Consider the following 15368-nt stretch of genomic DNA (forward strand, 5'->3'; position numbering starts at 1 on the left):
AATTCCGAAGGGATCAAAATGATTACAAGGAGGGCGATGTGTATACATGGACTCATAGATCTACCCGACCCCCTCATAAGAACAAAAGAGTTCGTTCTGTCTCATTCAACCTCCCCACTAGTGATGAGGATCATGAGGACGATAATCCCACCAACGCAACAAACTCTGGAGACGAGATTGATTTTTTACAGTACCGACACCCCCGACCCAATCGAAACGAAAAACGAGGAGGGGGAGGAGGAAAAAGAACGGGACAACACAACAGAGGAGGACAAACACAGAGACCGGGGGTCAGAAGTCTGCATCTTAGAGTCTGGTATAACCAAAATCCAGGGAACTACACTCAACAAAGTCAAATATACTCATTCAAACCCAGATCGACTTTTTTTCCCATCAGTAACAATGCTTGTCTTAACGCTTTCACTAAAACAGTATCTCTTGATGTAGAAAAACTTTTCCAGAGTGACAAACGATCAACTAGATTCAACCTCAACAAAGGGGAATCACAGGCCATTAATTGGCTAATGAGCAATGATGATGTCATCGTAAAGAGTGCTGACAAAGGAGGGGGCGTGGTCGTTTGGGGAAGAACTCAGTATGTCCAAGAAGCACACAGACAACTGAATGACACGCATTACTATTCTCCCATCGACACAAATCCATTGGAGGACCTGCAATGTCAACTGATGGAAATGCTGAATCAGGCAAAAGCAGAATACTGGATTACAGAGAAAGAGTATGCTTTCCTACTAGAAAAAAATCCTAGACTGCCTTGTTTCTACATGTTGCCAAAGATTCATAAAAATCTGTCAAATCCACCAGGCGGACCTATCATCAGTGGAAATGGCTCAACTCTGGAACCAATTTCAAAATTCATTGACCACCATATCAAACCTTTTGTTCCAAACCTACAGTCTTACATTCAGGACACTACCCAAGTGTTAAACAAAATTGATGAAATAAAAAACATCGGAGATGCAAACATGATTACAATGGATGTGGAATCATTGTACACAAACATAGATCATAAAGAAGGTTTACAAGCTATGCAACATTTCCTACAAATGAGAGATGAGCCAGTTCCCCCGACAGATTTTATCGTTGAACTCACAAGATGGACATTGGAGAATAATGTATTTCTCTTCCAGGAACAGCTGTACAGACAGTCGCGAGGCACAGCAATGGGCGTGACCTACGCACCCTCCTATGCCAACCTGTTTCTAGGAGTGTGGGAGGAGAAATTCATTTGGAGCTCATCCAACCCCTACTTGGACAAAATAAAATGGTTTGGACGCTACATAGACAATCTAATATTCTTTATGCAATGTGAAGAACATGTAGTACTTGAATTTCATAAATATTTGAACAATACCAATAAGAGCCTGAAACTATCTTTGGAATACAGCAAAAAGGAATTCAATTTCCTAGATGTGAAAATCACAAAAACAGATCGAAAAGCCACTGATCGAAATACAATCTTACGGGCCGATAGTTTCCATCCAAAGACTCTTATAGACAACATTCCATTTGGCCAGTTCCAACGACTAAGACGTATATGTGACACAGAGGAAGAGTTTGTGGACAAGGCTACAGACATGGCGAACCGCTTCACTGAACGAGGATACAAAAGAAATACAGTGGAAAAATCACTTCAGAGCTAAGTCCTATGTTCTCATTCAGACGCGCACCGACCCTGAGAGACGAGGTGGTACGGAGCTGTCTTCCCCCACCCACACCAACAACCTGGCTACAAAAGCCCCGTGGAACTTTTAAATGTGGGAGTTGCAATCATTGTGATAATGTTGTGAAAATCAATCATTTTCAAGATGGGAGCACATCTCGCACATATCAAATCATATCATGTTGTTTATAGATTGGAGTGCCCCTGTGGTTGTTTCTATGTAGGACGAACAAAAAGAAGACTAAAAGACCGAGTTGCAGAACATAAAAATGCCATCCGCACAAAGAATGTTGATTACGCTATGACATTTTGCACAAACCCTACAGTGTGCCTTGGATCGTTTTTGAAGGAGACTTGCATTTTACATTTTTTATTGAAACCATATTCCACTCATGCAATGAGCCCTTCACAAGATGGAATAAGCACAGTACACCTGAAGTATCCAAAGAGCACCTGTATGTGATCACCACAAAAACCCAGCAGCGCTTCTACTCCATTGTCTTCGAATTCAAAGATAAATTTCATGACGAAAATATTCTTAAGGGCGTTTTCACACCTGATAGTTCGCTTCCTTGGTTCGCACCTGATGCAAGAATGATACATTGTTTTGTTTTTCAGCTGGTTCGGTTCACTTTCACAAAAATCAAACGGTCCAGATGGGGTTGCCAACCCTCCCGGATTAACCAGGAGACTCCGGTAATTAGCCTCAGTCTCCCGGGATGGAAAAATTAATTTCCCAGAGATTTTTTGACGGCTGAAATTATAAGAATGTGTGTGTGCGTTGGGTATGTTGTACATCGGGCGCGTCGTGTGCGTCCACTGCGTCGGATGAAGGTTATTTTCATGACTTTTTGCTGGGCTGTGCTTTTTACATATTTACTGTGTTGGTTTTCTTGGCTGTAGGTTACGTATTTAGCAACTGGCAATGTGTGATGACAGTTAACGGGACATGCACGTTGCGCATTTGGCATTGCGTAATGATGAGAGGGACACAGTTTTTGGCATTTGGCATCGCGTAATGGTGACAGCATATGGCACACGTCAGGAATGACGTAAAGTGCAAATTTCCATAGTAGATAGTAGAACTGATTGATGCTGTATGGCAATAACAATGGGGCATCATATTATCATTAGTTTTTTGTTTGTCTAACCGCCCTCCCCCACCCTGCCCCGCCCCGCCCCGCCCCCAATAAAAAAAAATCTCCGGTAAATTGGCTCCGGTAATTTGGTAAACATACAACAAAACCCTCGCAACTTCTGCCTATACTATATCTTATATCATGGACACTCTAGAGGATTACGCATATGAACGGCTGTCAAGAATAAAATAATAATAAATCATTTAATAATACGGACATTTTGAGGAAGACGCTGCAATCAGACAATCTTATCACAGAAGAAGGCTGGCTCTGATAAGATCCTACCACGACTTGTTGGCATTTGCCATACTGGACGAGTGAGGTAAGTTGGTCCATTCCAAACTATAGAGCTGACGATTGCAATCATGCAAAAATCCCAAAAAGTTGATCCATGCAAACGCTAGTTTCACCAGTCACCAAAACAGGATGTGAAGACGTTTTTAACCAATAAAATTCAGATTAAATGGTTCACTTCCTGAGATTGGTTCGAATGGTGTTCTCACCAGAAATGAACCGCTCCACAGTTCACTTGGAAGCGGCCTGAGACCACCTCTTCGAGGTGGACCAGAGAGCGGTTATTTGGTCCGCACCAGGGTTCAATTAGGGTGTTCACACCACCCCAAATGATCCGAACCAAGGGGGTAAACGCTCCGGGGTTCGATTCAAACAGACTAAACAAGGCTGGTGTGAAAGCACCCTAAATGCCATCAATCAGGACCGTCTCCAGTTTGGGGTCTATCTTTTTTTCACAGATGGCCTTAGAGGGGAAAGTCGCTGTGCTTCAGCTTTGAAATATGTTATTCATATGCCCAAGGACAGATCAGTCTGTATCAGTGAATACTGGCTACAGTCTCCTGTAGGCAGAAACAAGAGAAAAGAGTTTGTCACATCCCTTAATCTGCCATGTCACATGTGCGGCTCTGTGGAGAATGAATTGGACAAGATGAAAGAGGGTAGGGATACATTTTCAGGTCTGGAAATTATGGCTGAAGGAATTCAAATTAACATGTAACTTATCTCCTACTTAGCCTAATAGTTTTATGTGGTTTTTTTCAGGGGTTTCTCGCAGTCCAAAACCTTAGTCAGGCTTAAATCACAGTGCAGACAGCTATCCTATACAAGCTGTAGGTATTCACATACACAAGTTGTACTGATATGGGCAGCGATAGCAAGAACACTGCCATTATCTGTCTTACTCAAAGAAAAGCAAGTTTGTTTGTATCTCATTCATTGTTATCGTTCAAAACCTTCAGCATGAGTCAGCAGTCTCCTTTAGAAAGGTCCATTGATCTGAAGAATTTGTGCATTTTGATACACCTGCCTTGCTCACTTTAGGTGAGTAAACTCCAATATTGACCTGCTCTCTGCCTCTGAGGCTCTTCATTGACTGAACTCCTGATTCAGAATTGGTTTCTTCCTGAGACTTTGAGACTGACTGAGCTCCAAAACCTTTCAGCCTGTTTTTGTCAGTCTTTCATAGCCAATACCATGATCAGACTTTTGTAAAAGGGTTTTTACAAATACTTCCTACTTTCCTACTTTGATGCCACATGGGTGGGGTTTGCCACATAGAACAATACAATGAGTGCCAGAAAGTATATGTATACAATTTGGAAGTCAGTTTAATATAGTTGATTGGCAACTAATCCGACACCATCTGACCTGCGCATCACTACAAGCTGCACTAAGCTACTTTGCACATTAGCAGCCCCAAATAGCAGGGAGAGGTAACTGTCAGGGGCGGACATAATGATTTTGGGGCCCTAGGCAAAGGCAAGCATGGGGCCCCTGAATTCCAACTCTCTCGCTTTTAAATCCATCCTTTATATATAAACTTGGGTAGCTTTGCTTATTTTTTTTTTTTTTTTTTACTTCTCTCTCAGCTACTGATGTGGTGGCAAGGAAAATGAGCTTAAAGTCAAGTGGAAAAATCGCACTAGAAGTTGCACTAGACTTTTTGACTCCTTGTGGATTGTGTGAGTCCACCAAGTCAGTTTCCAAGTCAACGGACAGCCGCAGTATACTTTTCCAAAATGGATATACAACATTTTGGAATTAACCCCCCCCCCCTTAAGATGATGTGGTATTCACATGACATCATAGTCTTCAAATAAATGAACAATATATGAGTCCATAAAATCAGTCTCTCAAAGCAGTTGTGTTGATTCTCTAGTTTCCTGCAGTTTCCATCTAATTACAGAGCCTAGGGTGTGTGACTAAGATTTCAGTACGGTTAAATGGCGTGGTGTTCATGTCACTCAAAAGACCTTAAACAAGCTTTTTATTAGTCCACAAAGTCAATGTTGGCTTCATCGGAGCAGCCCAAAGCTATATATTGACGATATGATGTCACATATTTACCTTTAGTCTAGTCTAGTCGTATTTATTTATATAGGCCTTTATCACAAGCAAGTCTCCAAGGGCTTAACATAACATCATATACATGTTATATACCATACTACATCATATATACATACTATAATATGACATCAATTGTTTCTCTGGTTTGAAGCTTTAGGTGAGAGCTGTTCTTATTCACAAATACTGATCAAGCTGCCCTAGGCCATAAGAATAACATTTTTTAACGGTTAAATGATTCATTCAGACTTTAAACAAACATTTTATTGGTTCACAAAGTCAATCTTTCAGCCGTGTCAGTGGAGCAGCCTCGGGCCGTGCATCGATGTGACAGTCTGAGCGTGCAAAGCATACTCACTTCAGTGCAGAGTGCTGGGCCGCTCCGTGCAGCACTTAGAGGAGCTGGTAAAGTGCAGGAAAACAAGTGTCCATTAAAGCTCTTGGGCTCATTAAGCTCTGATTTTGGCGACGTCTCTGGTGATAAGCGGGCGTTGCTGTGGTGTTTTTGCTCTGCACTTCCCAGAGATCAGACTTCACTCCTCAGTCAAATATTGCTGTCGGTACTTCTTCTGTACAGATCCAAACAAATCACTGTTGCTAAGTTTTTCCTAGGAAAGACCTACCAGACACAGAGTTTAGAACAGCTACTGAGAAAGCTAACTACTGTAACTGCTTGTAACTACTTAACTACTATTGTAACTACTTAAAATAAACGTTCTATGTATAATTAGTATAACCTTGGTGAGGTTTTGATATAAGCTCATTTTATCTCACCTGCACATGTACATTTCTTTCCCTTTCTTTTTTTGGTTTGGTTTTTTATTTTATTTATTTATTTATGTTTTATATATATGCAAATGAATCAAAGTAAACTAAACTAAAGCTTTCATGAACTGGGTATGGGTTGAATCACTATTGTGTTATATCAATAAGTGATAAAGAGTAGCAAAATGGACATTTATTGAAATGAAAATATCACAGATTATTACTTTAGTCACTCATAGACCTAAATATGTCAGCAATCCTACAGTTTTATGACATGGGAGATAATTTGATTCTTCCATTTAGTGCTCTAAGAGAGAGTTGTTTATATTCACGAATGCTGATCACGCTGCTCTTAGCTGTTAGAGGAACATTTAAATGGTACGGTATCTCTCCTTTAAAAGGTCAGATTTAAAGTTCTACTGAAGGTGCATAATTTGGTTCTATCTTATAGTAGATAATGTAGAATAAAAAGAGAAAGATGAAGGGAGGGAAAAAAAGATAAAGTAAAGGCTATGATAAGATGTGAGACTTATGTAGCTGTATATGTTAATTGCCTTTATCACCTAGCTTTCCCACATTTTCCCCACACGTTTTTTTTTCAAAAGATTGTTTGCTTTGTGCTGCTGTATGATTTAACGCATTTTGTGTGTGTGTGTGTGTGTGTGTGTGTGCGCTAGATCTCTATGAAGGAGCACCTGGAGGACAGCCTGCTGGAGTGCACCATGCAGGACCTGCTGCGCTACGACGACTACAACAACGACGGGCACCTCAGCCTGCATGAGTTCTACACGGCTTTCCGTGAGTCCGCTTTGCTCTTTTACCGCTCTCCTATTCACTTTTCGTCTTCCCGATTTTCCTCCTCATCCTCCTCTTCCTCTTCCCTGTGCAGAAAAAAAAGATACAAAGAAGTGTCTTTAGTCCCTGAGGCTGTGCTATCTTATTCTGTAAAACTATGTCCATCATACACTTCCTGCTTAGTTGTACAAAAAAAAAAGCTACATAATTGAATTTTGCTGATAAATTTGTTGATACATGTAGTTATTAAAACCTTTTCTACTAAAAAAAAAAAAGGTATACATCTGGACGGTTTCTGCTAAAAGTAGGTACCCATTTTGCACCTTTTCTGCTAAAACTGTCCATATTAACACCTTTAAGGCCATTTATTTGCCTTAGGGGACATACAGTAGAGCACATAGGTCATCTGTGGCTTTTTCAACTAAGAAGCACCCGACTTCCACCACTCTCTTGAACCCGTTGTCCCCTCTCTCCCTCCCATCCAGTCAGCCACCTCTCTACAGCGGCCATCAGCGTCAGGATAAAAGCGGTTCAGCTACAGATAACCTGATAATTCCACACTAGCCCATGTGCCCAGATCCAGCCGTGATTATAGCATCTGGAGCTGCCGTAATGGCCTTTGTGGTTTAGGCTGAGTGGCAGCTGAGAGCACTGGCTGGTTCCACCTTATTAAGACCAATAATCACCAAGTCCGCCAGTAATGGGACTGTGGAATCAGCATCAAAACTGCTGGACGTCATGGCAACCCTCCATTCCCATTTTTTTTTTTTCACCTCCTGTTCGTAACCCTTTTTATTTCACTCCTATCTTCCTCTCTTATATATGCCTTTCCATCAGTAATTCACAATACAATGAAATAACCTAGATCTGAAATCCAAATTGGTGATAAAATCCGTTAAAGTTGATAAATCATGCGGTTAGCAGGTGGCAGGTGGCCATTTTGGAGGCTCTTGCAGGTCTATTAAGCCTCACCAGTCATTTAGCTTCCTAATGACTGGTTTTAGTGGGAACCGAACCTGTTATTATTCAGTTACACTCCCTTCACGTTGCAGGTTGGCTGTGAGCTTGGCGTCGCATGGTCTTTATCTACCTACAGGCCCGCCTGCAGGGCTGTAGGCCGCGTTTGTCGAGGTGCTTTATGTTTGACAAGCAGGTGAAGGAGTGGGCTGGGACTAATAAAACAAGCTATTGATCAGACGATGCTCAAGGTTAACTGTTGGGATGCAGAGAAGAAGACACCAAGGGGGAGCAGTTATTTTTGAGTGCCGCATCTGGTGTTCTGGATAATGTTGATGGTGGTGAATCGAGTGTGTGTTTGTGGCTGTGCGTGCGTGCATGTGTTTCTGCGTGTGGGTGAGTTTCTGTGTGTGTGTGTATGTGTGTGTATGTACATGTGTGCCAAGCGTGCATGTATGGGTTCCTGGGATGCAGTCGGTGCCCCCTCCCCACTCCCCAGTGAGCGGTCTGGGAAGCAGAGCAGCCAGGAATCACAGGTGTGTTTAGCCGAGTGGAAATTTACAATATGGGCAAAAGCATAGCAATAGAATTCAAATTATAGAGCTAAATGATGTGAATGCTGTTTGAAGGTATAATGTGCTGGTGGATAAGCCACTGTCAGGTGACTTGTGTTTGAAAATACAAGCTTTTGTCAAGTTTTGAGGAGCTAAACAACTCAATGAGCTGATTTGGGAACAGCGTGCATCAATCCTGGTTCAATTCACATAGATCTCCTCTCTTTCTTTCTTTCTGCTCTACAGCTTTTGATGTCTGAATCAGAACAGTTTGGCTGCTTCCCACAAAGACAACTCTAGTTCCAGCGCTGGCCTCACAGTCGCTGAACTTCTGCATTGTTAAGAAAACTTGATTGTGTTTTTCCCTCCTTTGTGTCCTTGCCTTATTTAACGTATAAACCTTGACAAGCACACCACTCTGCACAGCTCTATTCTGTTGTTGTCCAAATTTGTTCCTGCTTTTTTAACCACAAATCGAATAGAGTGGAATATGCTTCAAGAATACTCCCAACATGATTGCATTCATATTGATTTTTTTGCTTTATTCAGGCTTTTACCAGCTCAGCAAGTTGTTTTATGTAGCTCTCTTTACCTCTTTCTTCTACTGCTTTGGCACCTCTGTTAAGTAGATTCTACTTAAACACTCCCTTTCTCTCTCCAAGAGTACGAAGCTATAATTATGATCAATTTCAAGAATATTATGATCTGCTTGATTTGATTTCGTAGTGTTATTGATATAATTTCAGAGTACCGGCAATCACTGAGAGTCGGCAATCACATTTACATTTATATGTCAGGCATTTAGCTGGTGCTCTTGTCCCAAGTGACTTGCAGTAAGTGCAACCGCAGAATAATCTCCAGTTCCTATACCAATGTTACAAGTAACATTAAGTAGGTGAGGGGTCACTGTAACAACACACTGTCATTAGATGTGACAAATATTCCTGTGTCTCTAGAATAAGCATGTATGATAGAGAATGAATGAATGAATGAATGAATGTTAGAATTAATGAATTTATCTGACAATTTCATAAAATTACAGCTCTGCAAGAAGAGCTAGTTACCGGTAATTCATCAGTCAAAACACTGATTATTTACTTGATGGATTTTTTCCCCCATTTTTTTTGTTCTTTCCTACTGAATTGACACCCATTCCATTACACAGAGGACCCATTGCAGCGCTCCTCACCTTCTGTAGTTGCTATATTTACTATTTTGGAAAAATGTGGTAACCTGTAATTCATCAGTCAATACTTAAGCAACACTGATGATTCACTTGCCACTGATGATTCTATCCTTAAAACATGCAAACACAGGTTTTAAGATGCCTCCTAGCTTATAGTAAATGTGCTGTACTTTCATACCAGCAATGTTTTTTTAGAAGTAGGTGTCAGTTTGATTCAAATTGTGGATATATCATTTTGGGATGAAACTCTTCATATTACATGCAGCTCTGTACAGCCAGAGAATGATTGACCTCTTGTTCTGTGCCACAGCAGGATGGCACAAATGAATAATAATCCCTGTCTTGGCCATGGAGCATATTGCAAGGCAGAGATAACACTATAATGGCTTTGAAATCAGTCCTGGTTTGGTAATGGTGTATGGTTTCACTGGGCTATGTTCCCTATCTTATATTACAGTGTTAGCATAGTGTAGCAGTGGATGGCTTGTACATGCACTGTGTATCAGAATCACAATTAGAACCACTGTAATTGTGCAATAATGAATGTACAGGAATGTGCCTTGTGGGCACTGGCGCATAGATATTAAACATTAACCCTGCAGTTACAGACTATTGCATTAGCACTGAAGCAGATAGGTGAGCAGGCTTGTTGAGAGATAGCCGCAGCCTGCAGATATAATATATACAGTCACACAAGGTCAGACCTCCTTTGTGGATACATGTGTTAAAGTATATAAAGCTACATGGGCCGCCCTGGGGTGATACATGGGCTGCATGTACATTATGTAAGGTGAGTAACCTCTTGCAAATGTTCAGTAGGAGATACCTGCCATAGACTACATAATATCGGAGTTAGACGCGCTCTGTATGTGCGTTGAATAAACCTTGACAAAACCGTGTATCCTCACCCCGGCAAATTGGAGGACAGCATGGAAAAACAACACAGAAGTAAAGGGGGAAGACAGTGGAAGCAGAGGAGAGGTGTGGAAAAGGCAGCAGGAGCGTGAAAACAACAACAAATTATCAGGTTTACTTGACAAAAAACGTCAGAGTTTTGTTTCTCTTGCACTTGCAGTCCTTACTATTGGCTGCTGTACTGTTGACTGTCTAGGAATTTAAACGTATTCAACTGTTCCACTCATTGTATGTTGCTCTGGATAATCAGCTAAATGCAGAAAATGAAAAATGAATGTGTTTTGCTCGTTTTCTCTATTATATATTTACTATACATTATAGTAGTTTTACCACAGCTCTTGGAGTTAGACATAGTCAATGCGTACAAAGAATATGATCAAGAACAAAATATTCAACTTTTTTTTGACCAAAAAGCACATAATATGACAAATAAAACTTGAACTTGAACTTGAACTTGAACTTGAAAAAAATAATGGAAAATAAAGTGGAAAAGAGAGCCATCTTACCTGGCGGTGTGTGTTTTGGGGCCTCTAATCCGGGTTCAAGGCACACTTGTAAGGTAGAAAAATTGGAAAGAAAGTGGAAAAAAATCAAAAACGGCGATGTGTTTCAGCCATGAATGACAAACCCACAGGCATGTGGTGAAAGAAAGAAATAACGATGTGCGTGATTTCAAACCAGCGCCCCAGAGCGCTGCTCCCATGTCGGCCCATTTGGTTGTTTATTTCCCTAAAACTTGATGATAAACTTTGAGTCCTCACCCCAGTAAATTGAGGGAGAGCATGGGGAAGCAACACAGGAGTAAAGCGGGAAGAGACGGGAAACAGAGAAAGCAGCAGGGTGGAGGTGGAAAGACAGAAGGAAGATGGTGGGAAGCTAAGAGGGAGAGATGGGAAGCAAAGTGAAGGAGGAGAGAGGGGAGGGGAAGTGAAGACTCTCTCAATTCAATCCAAAGGTGCTTTATTGGCGTGAAACACAAAATTGCCAATGCACAAACAACAAATAACAGATTATAAAAAGATTCCGTTAGCAACCATGACAATGTGACAATAACAGCAAATGGTTCAATAGTATAGTAATCAATCAATCATGAAAAGGGAGGGGAAGGAAAAGTTGTGGCAGGTTAATACAGATTTTGCTGCAGTGTGACAAACTTGTTTTCTCCAGAATGTATTAAAATTTTTCCATTCAGACAGGTTTTTTTAAAAAAAACCTACATATTATTTTGACTTTAGGAAGATAGCTTTCTCTCATAGTTATTACAGCGCTGTAGGAAGTCCTCACACTCTATTCATAATCTCTCTGTTTTCTCTTTCTCTCTCTCTTCTGCTTGCCACAGTATAAAGCATGTGCTGATGTTGCTAAGAGACAGTAGGTTTTTCATTAGGTCCTTGTAGAACTGTGCATGTCTGAAACGCCTGTTGTTTTAACCTTTATAGCCCAGCTGAAGGCCCGTAGTTTACTGCTCCTGATGTGGCTGTTTTTCAGTGCAGTTGCTTTGGAAGATTGCATTTTTTTCCATTTCATGTTTCTCTACAATTCAAATTGCTTGTGGAAGCATTTCGCTAGCTAGCAAAAGATTCATTTCAAGTTCTGTGATTTCCTCGTAAGGTAAGCTGTATCATTTTACAGCATTAGATTATGTAATTTAGGTTTTGCATATTGCTTGATGGATTCCCTCATTGTAAGTGTGCCTTACTGTAGTAGGGCTTCCTGTTAGTTGCTAAGTTGCAGTAGTGAGCCATTGGTCATTTGATTTTTATCACATTATTTGCCAAGACACTCACAGCTGCCAAGCATGTAACTAGCACTAAGCTAGCTTTCACTTTGTTCTGCTCTCTTTCTCCCGCTTTCAGCTCTTCCTCTCTCAATTCTCTCTCTCTCTCTATTTCATTCAGCATTCTTCCTCCACAGGGAGTGTATTTGTTTTCCATGACTCCTGTTAATAGTGGAATTATATGGAGACACTGAGCTGCACTGGCAGAGCCGCTCTGCAGATCTAATTAATCAAGAGGCTGAAGTGGCAGACAAGGAGAGGGAGGAGGAAGATGGTAGGAGGAAGAGGAGGAGGTGTATGAGGAGGAGGAGGAGAAGAGGAAGAGGGGAAAGAGAATGAACTGGAAAAAGAGGAGGAGGAGAGAGAGGTGATGTATCAGAGGGAGGAGAAAGGGAGAAGAACGACAGAGGGAAGGTGCAGGGAAAAGAGGAGCGAGTGGAGGAAGGAGAGAGGAGAAGAGGAGGAGGGGGAAGAGGACAGTAGGAGAAGTGGGTGAAGAAAAGGGGAGCAAAGTGGAAAAAGAGGGGAAAGAGGATGTGACTCTTGTAATCGGCTGGCTGGTGAAACAGAAAAAAGAGCAGGCAGGGTCAGTGAAATGTGAAAAGGTTTTTAGGGTGAGGAGAGGGCTGGAGTGTGTGCGGGCGTGTGTGTGTGTGTGTTTGTGTGTGTGTGTGTGTGTGTGTTTTCAGTGTGAGATACAGCAGCAGCACTCCAGCCCATCAGAAGGGCGTCTTTATCACAAGGAGATCGCAGCCCGATCAGAGATGCAAATGGCCACATTAACACCGGCGCAGTCAATTAACAAAGAACAAAGACGCCGTCCATCAGCGGACGATTGTACTTTATATGGTTTTTATCTGTTACTCAACTTTTATTCCGAGCAAAATGCAAAACAGCGTCATTTGTTGTTGTACAGCTGGGCGATGCCATTCAGGATAAGGGACAATTCAATTTCAAAACCTCACATCTTTTGCCAAAAAAAAGCTTCTTAAATCTAATCTATAAAGAAGTGATTGAGAGCTAGATTTTTGTCATTATTATTCAAATTACAGCTTCAATTTACATTTTGACTCGAGGGAATCAAAGTGACCCGAACGCACCTGATGCCGCCGCCGCAGCATGATCGTATCTTGCCCAGTGGTTCCCGCCGAGGTTCGGTCTTTCACGTTGTTCGAGTTTGTCCTCTGTCTGCACAAATGATCTCGCTGTGATCAGATATCACTCGTACCAGGGAAGCCTGTTGTCCGCTGACAGCCAAGTGGGCGAGAGACCTCCAGCTAAGCACTTGCTAGAAAGTGACTTTGAACTGCAGAGTGGAGGTTCCTTCCACACCCACTCACTTTTCACAATAGCATTCCCCCCAGCCGCTCCTCTCCTCCGCTCCTCGCCATTTTCTCTCCACTGCGCCCTCCCAATCTTTTCTCCATCTCTCCTCTCCTTTGTTTTCCTCTCACCTGCCTCCTCTGCTTCTCTCTCCTCTCTCCTCCTCTCATCTCCTCTTGTTTCCTCTCTTCTCTTATTTTCTCTTCTCTTCTCTTCTCTTCTCTTCTCCTCCTCTTCTCTCCCTCTCCCTCTCCCCTTGTCCACTCTCCCCATGCTAGTGTCTGATGCCTCATTACCGCTCAATGGACCTTTACAGCTAATTGCCAGTGTGTATATGGGGCGTTCTGGCACTTTCCGTGTGTCGGCTGCATTCCTGGGTAATTACCCAGTGTCAGGTAGCTGCGGTAACAGGTAAGGGACTGTTGAGGCTTTGCTCTCACCTCTTAAGAATAATAATAATAATAAACTTTATTTATATAGCACCTTTCAAAACACGGTTACAAAGTGCTTTACAATAAAAACAGAACACATTAGAAGCACAGAGAGATTAGAATGAACTAAAAGCCATAAAAATAGACACATTATAAACACAAAGGGAGTAAAAACACAAAATAAAAAAATTAAAATAAGAAATTAAAAACAAATTAAAATCAAGTAAAATAAGGAGGCAGCTCAGGTAAAATCAGGAAATGCTTTCCGATAAAAGTACGTTTTAACAAGAGACTTGAAAGAAGACACTGACTCAGACAGCCTTATTTCCTCGGGCGGGTCGTCCCAGAGCCTCGGGGCCCTGATGGCAAAGGCTCTGTCCCCTTTAGTTTTCAGCCTGGACACTGGAAGGGACAGAAGACCTCTGGCCGAGGATCTCAAACTACGCAAAGGTTCATAAGGGATTAAAAGGTCTAAAATAGAATCTGGAGCCAGGTCATGAAGAGCCTTAAAGGTAATCAATAAGATCTTAAAATCAGTCCTAAAACAAACAGGGAGCCAATGTAAAGAGGCTAAAACAGGTGTGATGTGATCCTGCCTCTTAGTTCTGGTTAGAAGCCTGGCAGCTGAGTTCTGTTCAGTCTGTAGTCGTTTCAAAGTTTTTTGATTAAGACAGGAGAAAAGGCTGTTGCAGTAGTCAAGGCGCGAGGAGATAAAAGCATGTACAACAGTTTCTGCATCTCTAAAATTGAAAATAGATCTTATTTTTGCAATATTTCTGAGGTGATAAAAACATGATTGGAGGCTTGATATGTTGTGACAGGTAACCAGTCGATGGCAGTATTTGTTTTGTGATATGCTGGGACCCAATAACAAGGATTTCTGTTTTATTAGAATTGAGCTGAAGAAAATTTATCAACATCCAGTTTTTTATATCAATCAGGCAATCCTGTAGAGAACTCAGCATACTGAGGTCAGTGGGCTTAACGGGGAGGTACAACTGTGTGTCATCTGCATAACAAAAGAAATACCATGTCTACGGATGACATCACCCAAGGGGAGCATATATAGGGAGAACAATGCCACACTGTTGTGGCAGAGGAGAGGGAAGAGAGAGAGAGACTGTTGTATGATAAAATGCCCCGTAGCTCTGATATGGTGCATTACACAGTTTGTGCTTATCTTAATCACTTAGCTTGTTGGCTGGACCGCAACAGCGGGGCCAGCCCTATAAACGCGAATGTCTGTCACTCACTGACTCACTGACTGAGTGACTGACTGAGTGATGAAGTTACACCATTGGTCGGCCGTGGCACGTGGCACATCATAGGATCACAGAGCCAGAAATTTAAGTTTCGTTTTCTCCGCCATCTTGTTTCTCCGCTGAGATCGGGAGCCCGTTTCTCCCACACAGTAAGCAGGCTGACCAGTATCATGCATGTAAGCTGAAGCTAACTGAAGCTAAAGTAGAATCTATACAATGATATCA

At 41.8% G+C, this 15368-nt stretch overlaps 1 protein-coding gene across 1 annotated transcript in view; it reads left to right on the top strand.

Annotated features, from left to right (window-relative positions):
* The window catches only part of fstl4 (follistatin-like 4), a 172700-nt gene that overhangs the window by 90035 nt on the left and 67297 nt on the right, over positions 1-15368 (top strand). Inside the window, exon 4 of the mRNA XM_078286704.1 lies at positions 6621-6741. Coding sequence (XP_078142830.1) covers positions 6621-6741 — 121 coding nt within the window. The remainder of the gene's footprint in view (positions 1-6620; positions 6742-15368) is intronic.

This window comes from Centroberyx gerrardi, chromosome 11 (assembly GCF_048128805.1).
Source record: "Centroberyx gerrardi isolate f3 chromosome 11, fCenGer3.hap1.cur.20231027, whole genome shotgun sequence".
NCBI classification, from domain to species: Eukaryota; Metazoa; Chordata; class Actinopteri; order Beryciformes; family Berycidae; genus Centroberyx; species Centroberyx gerrardi.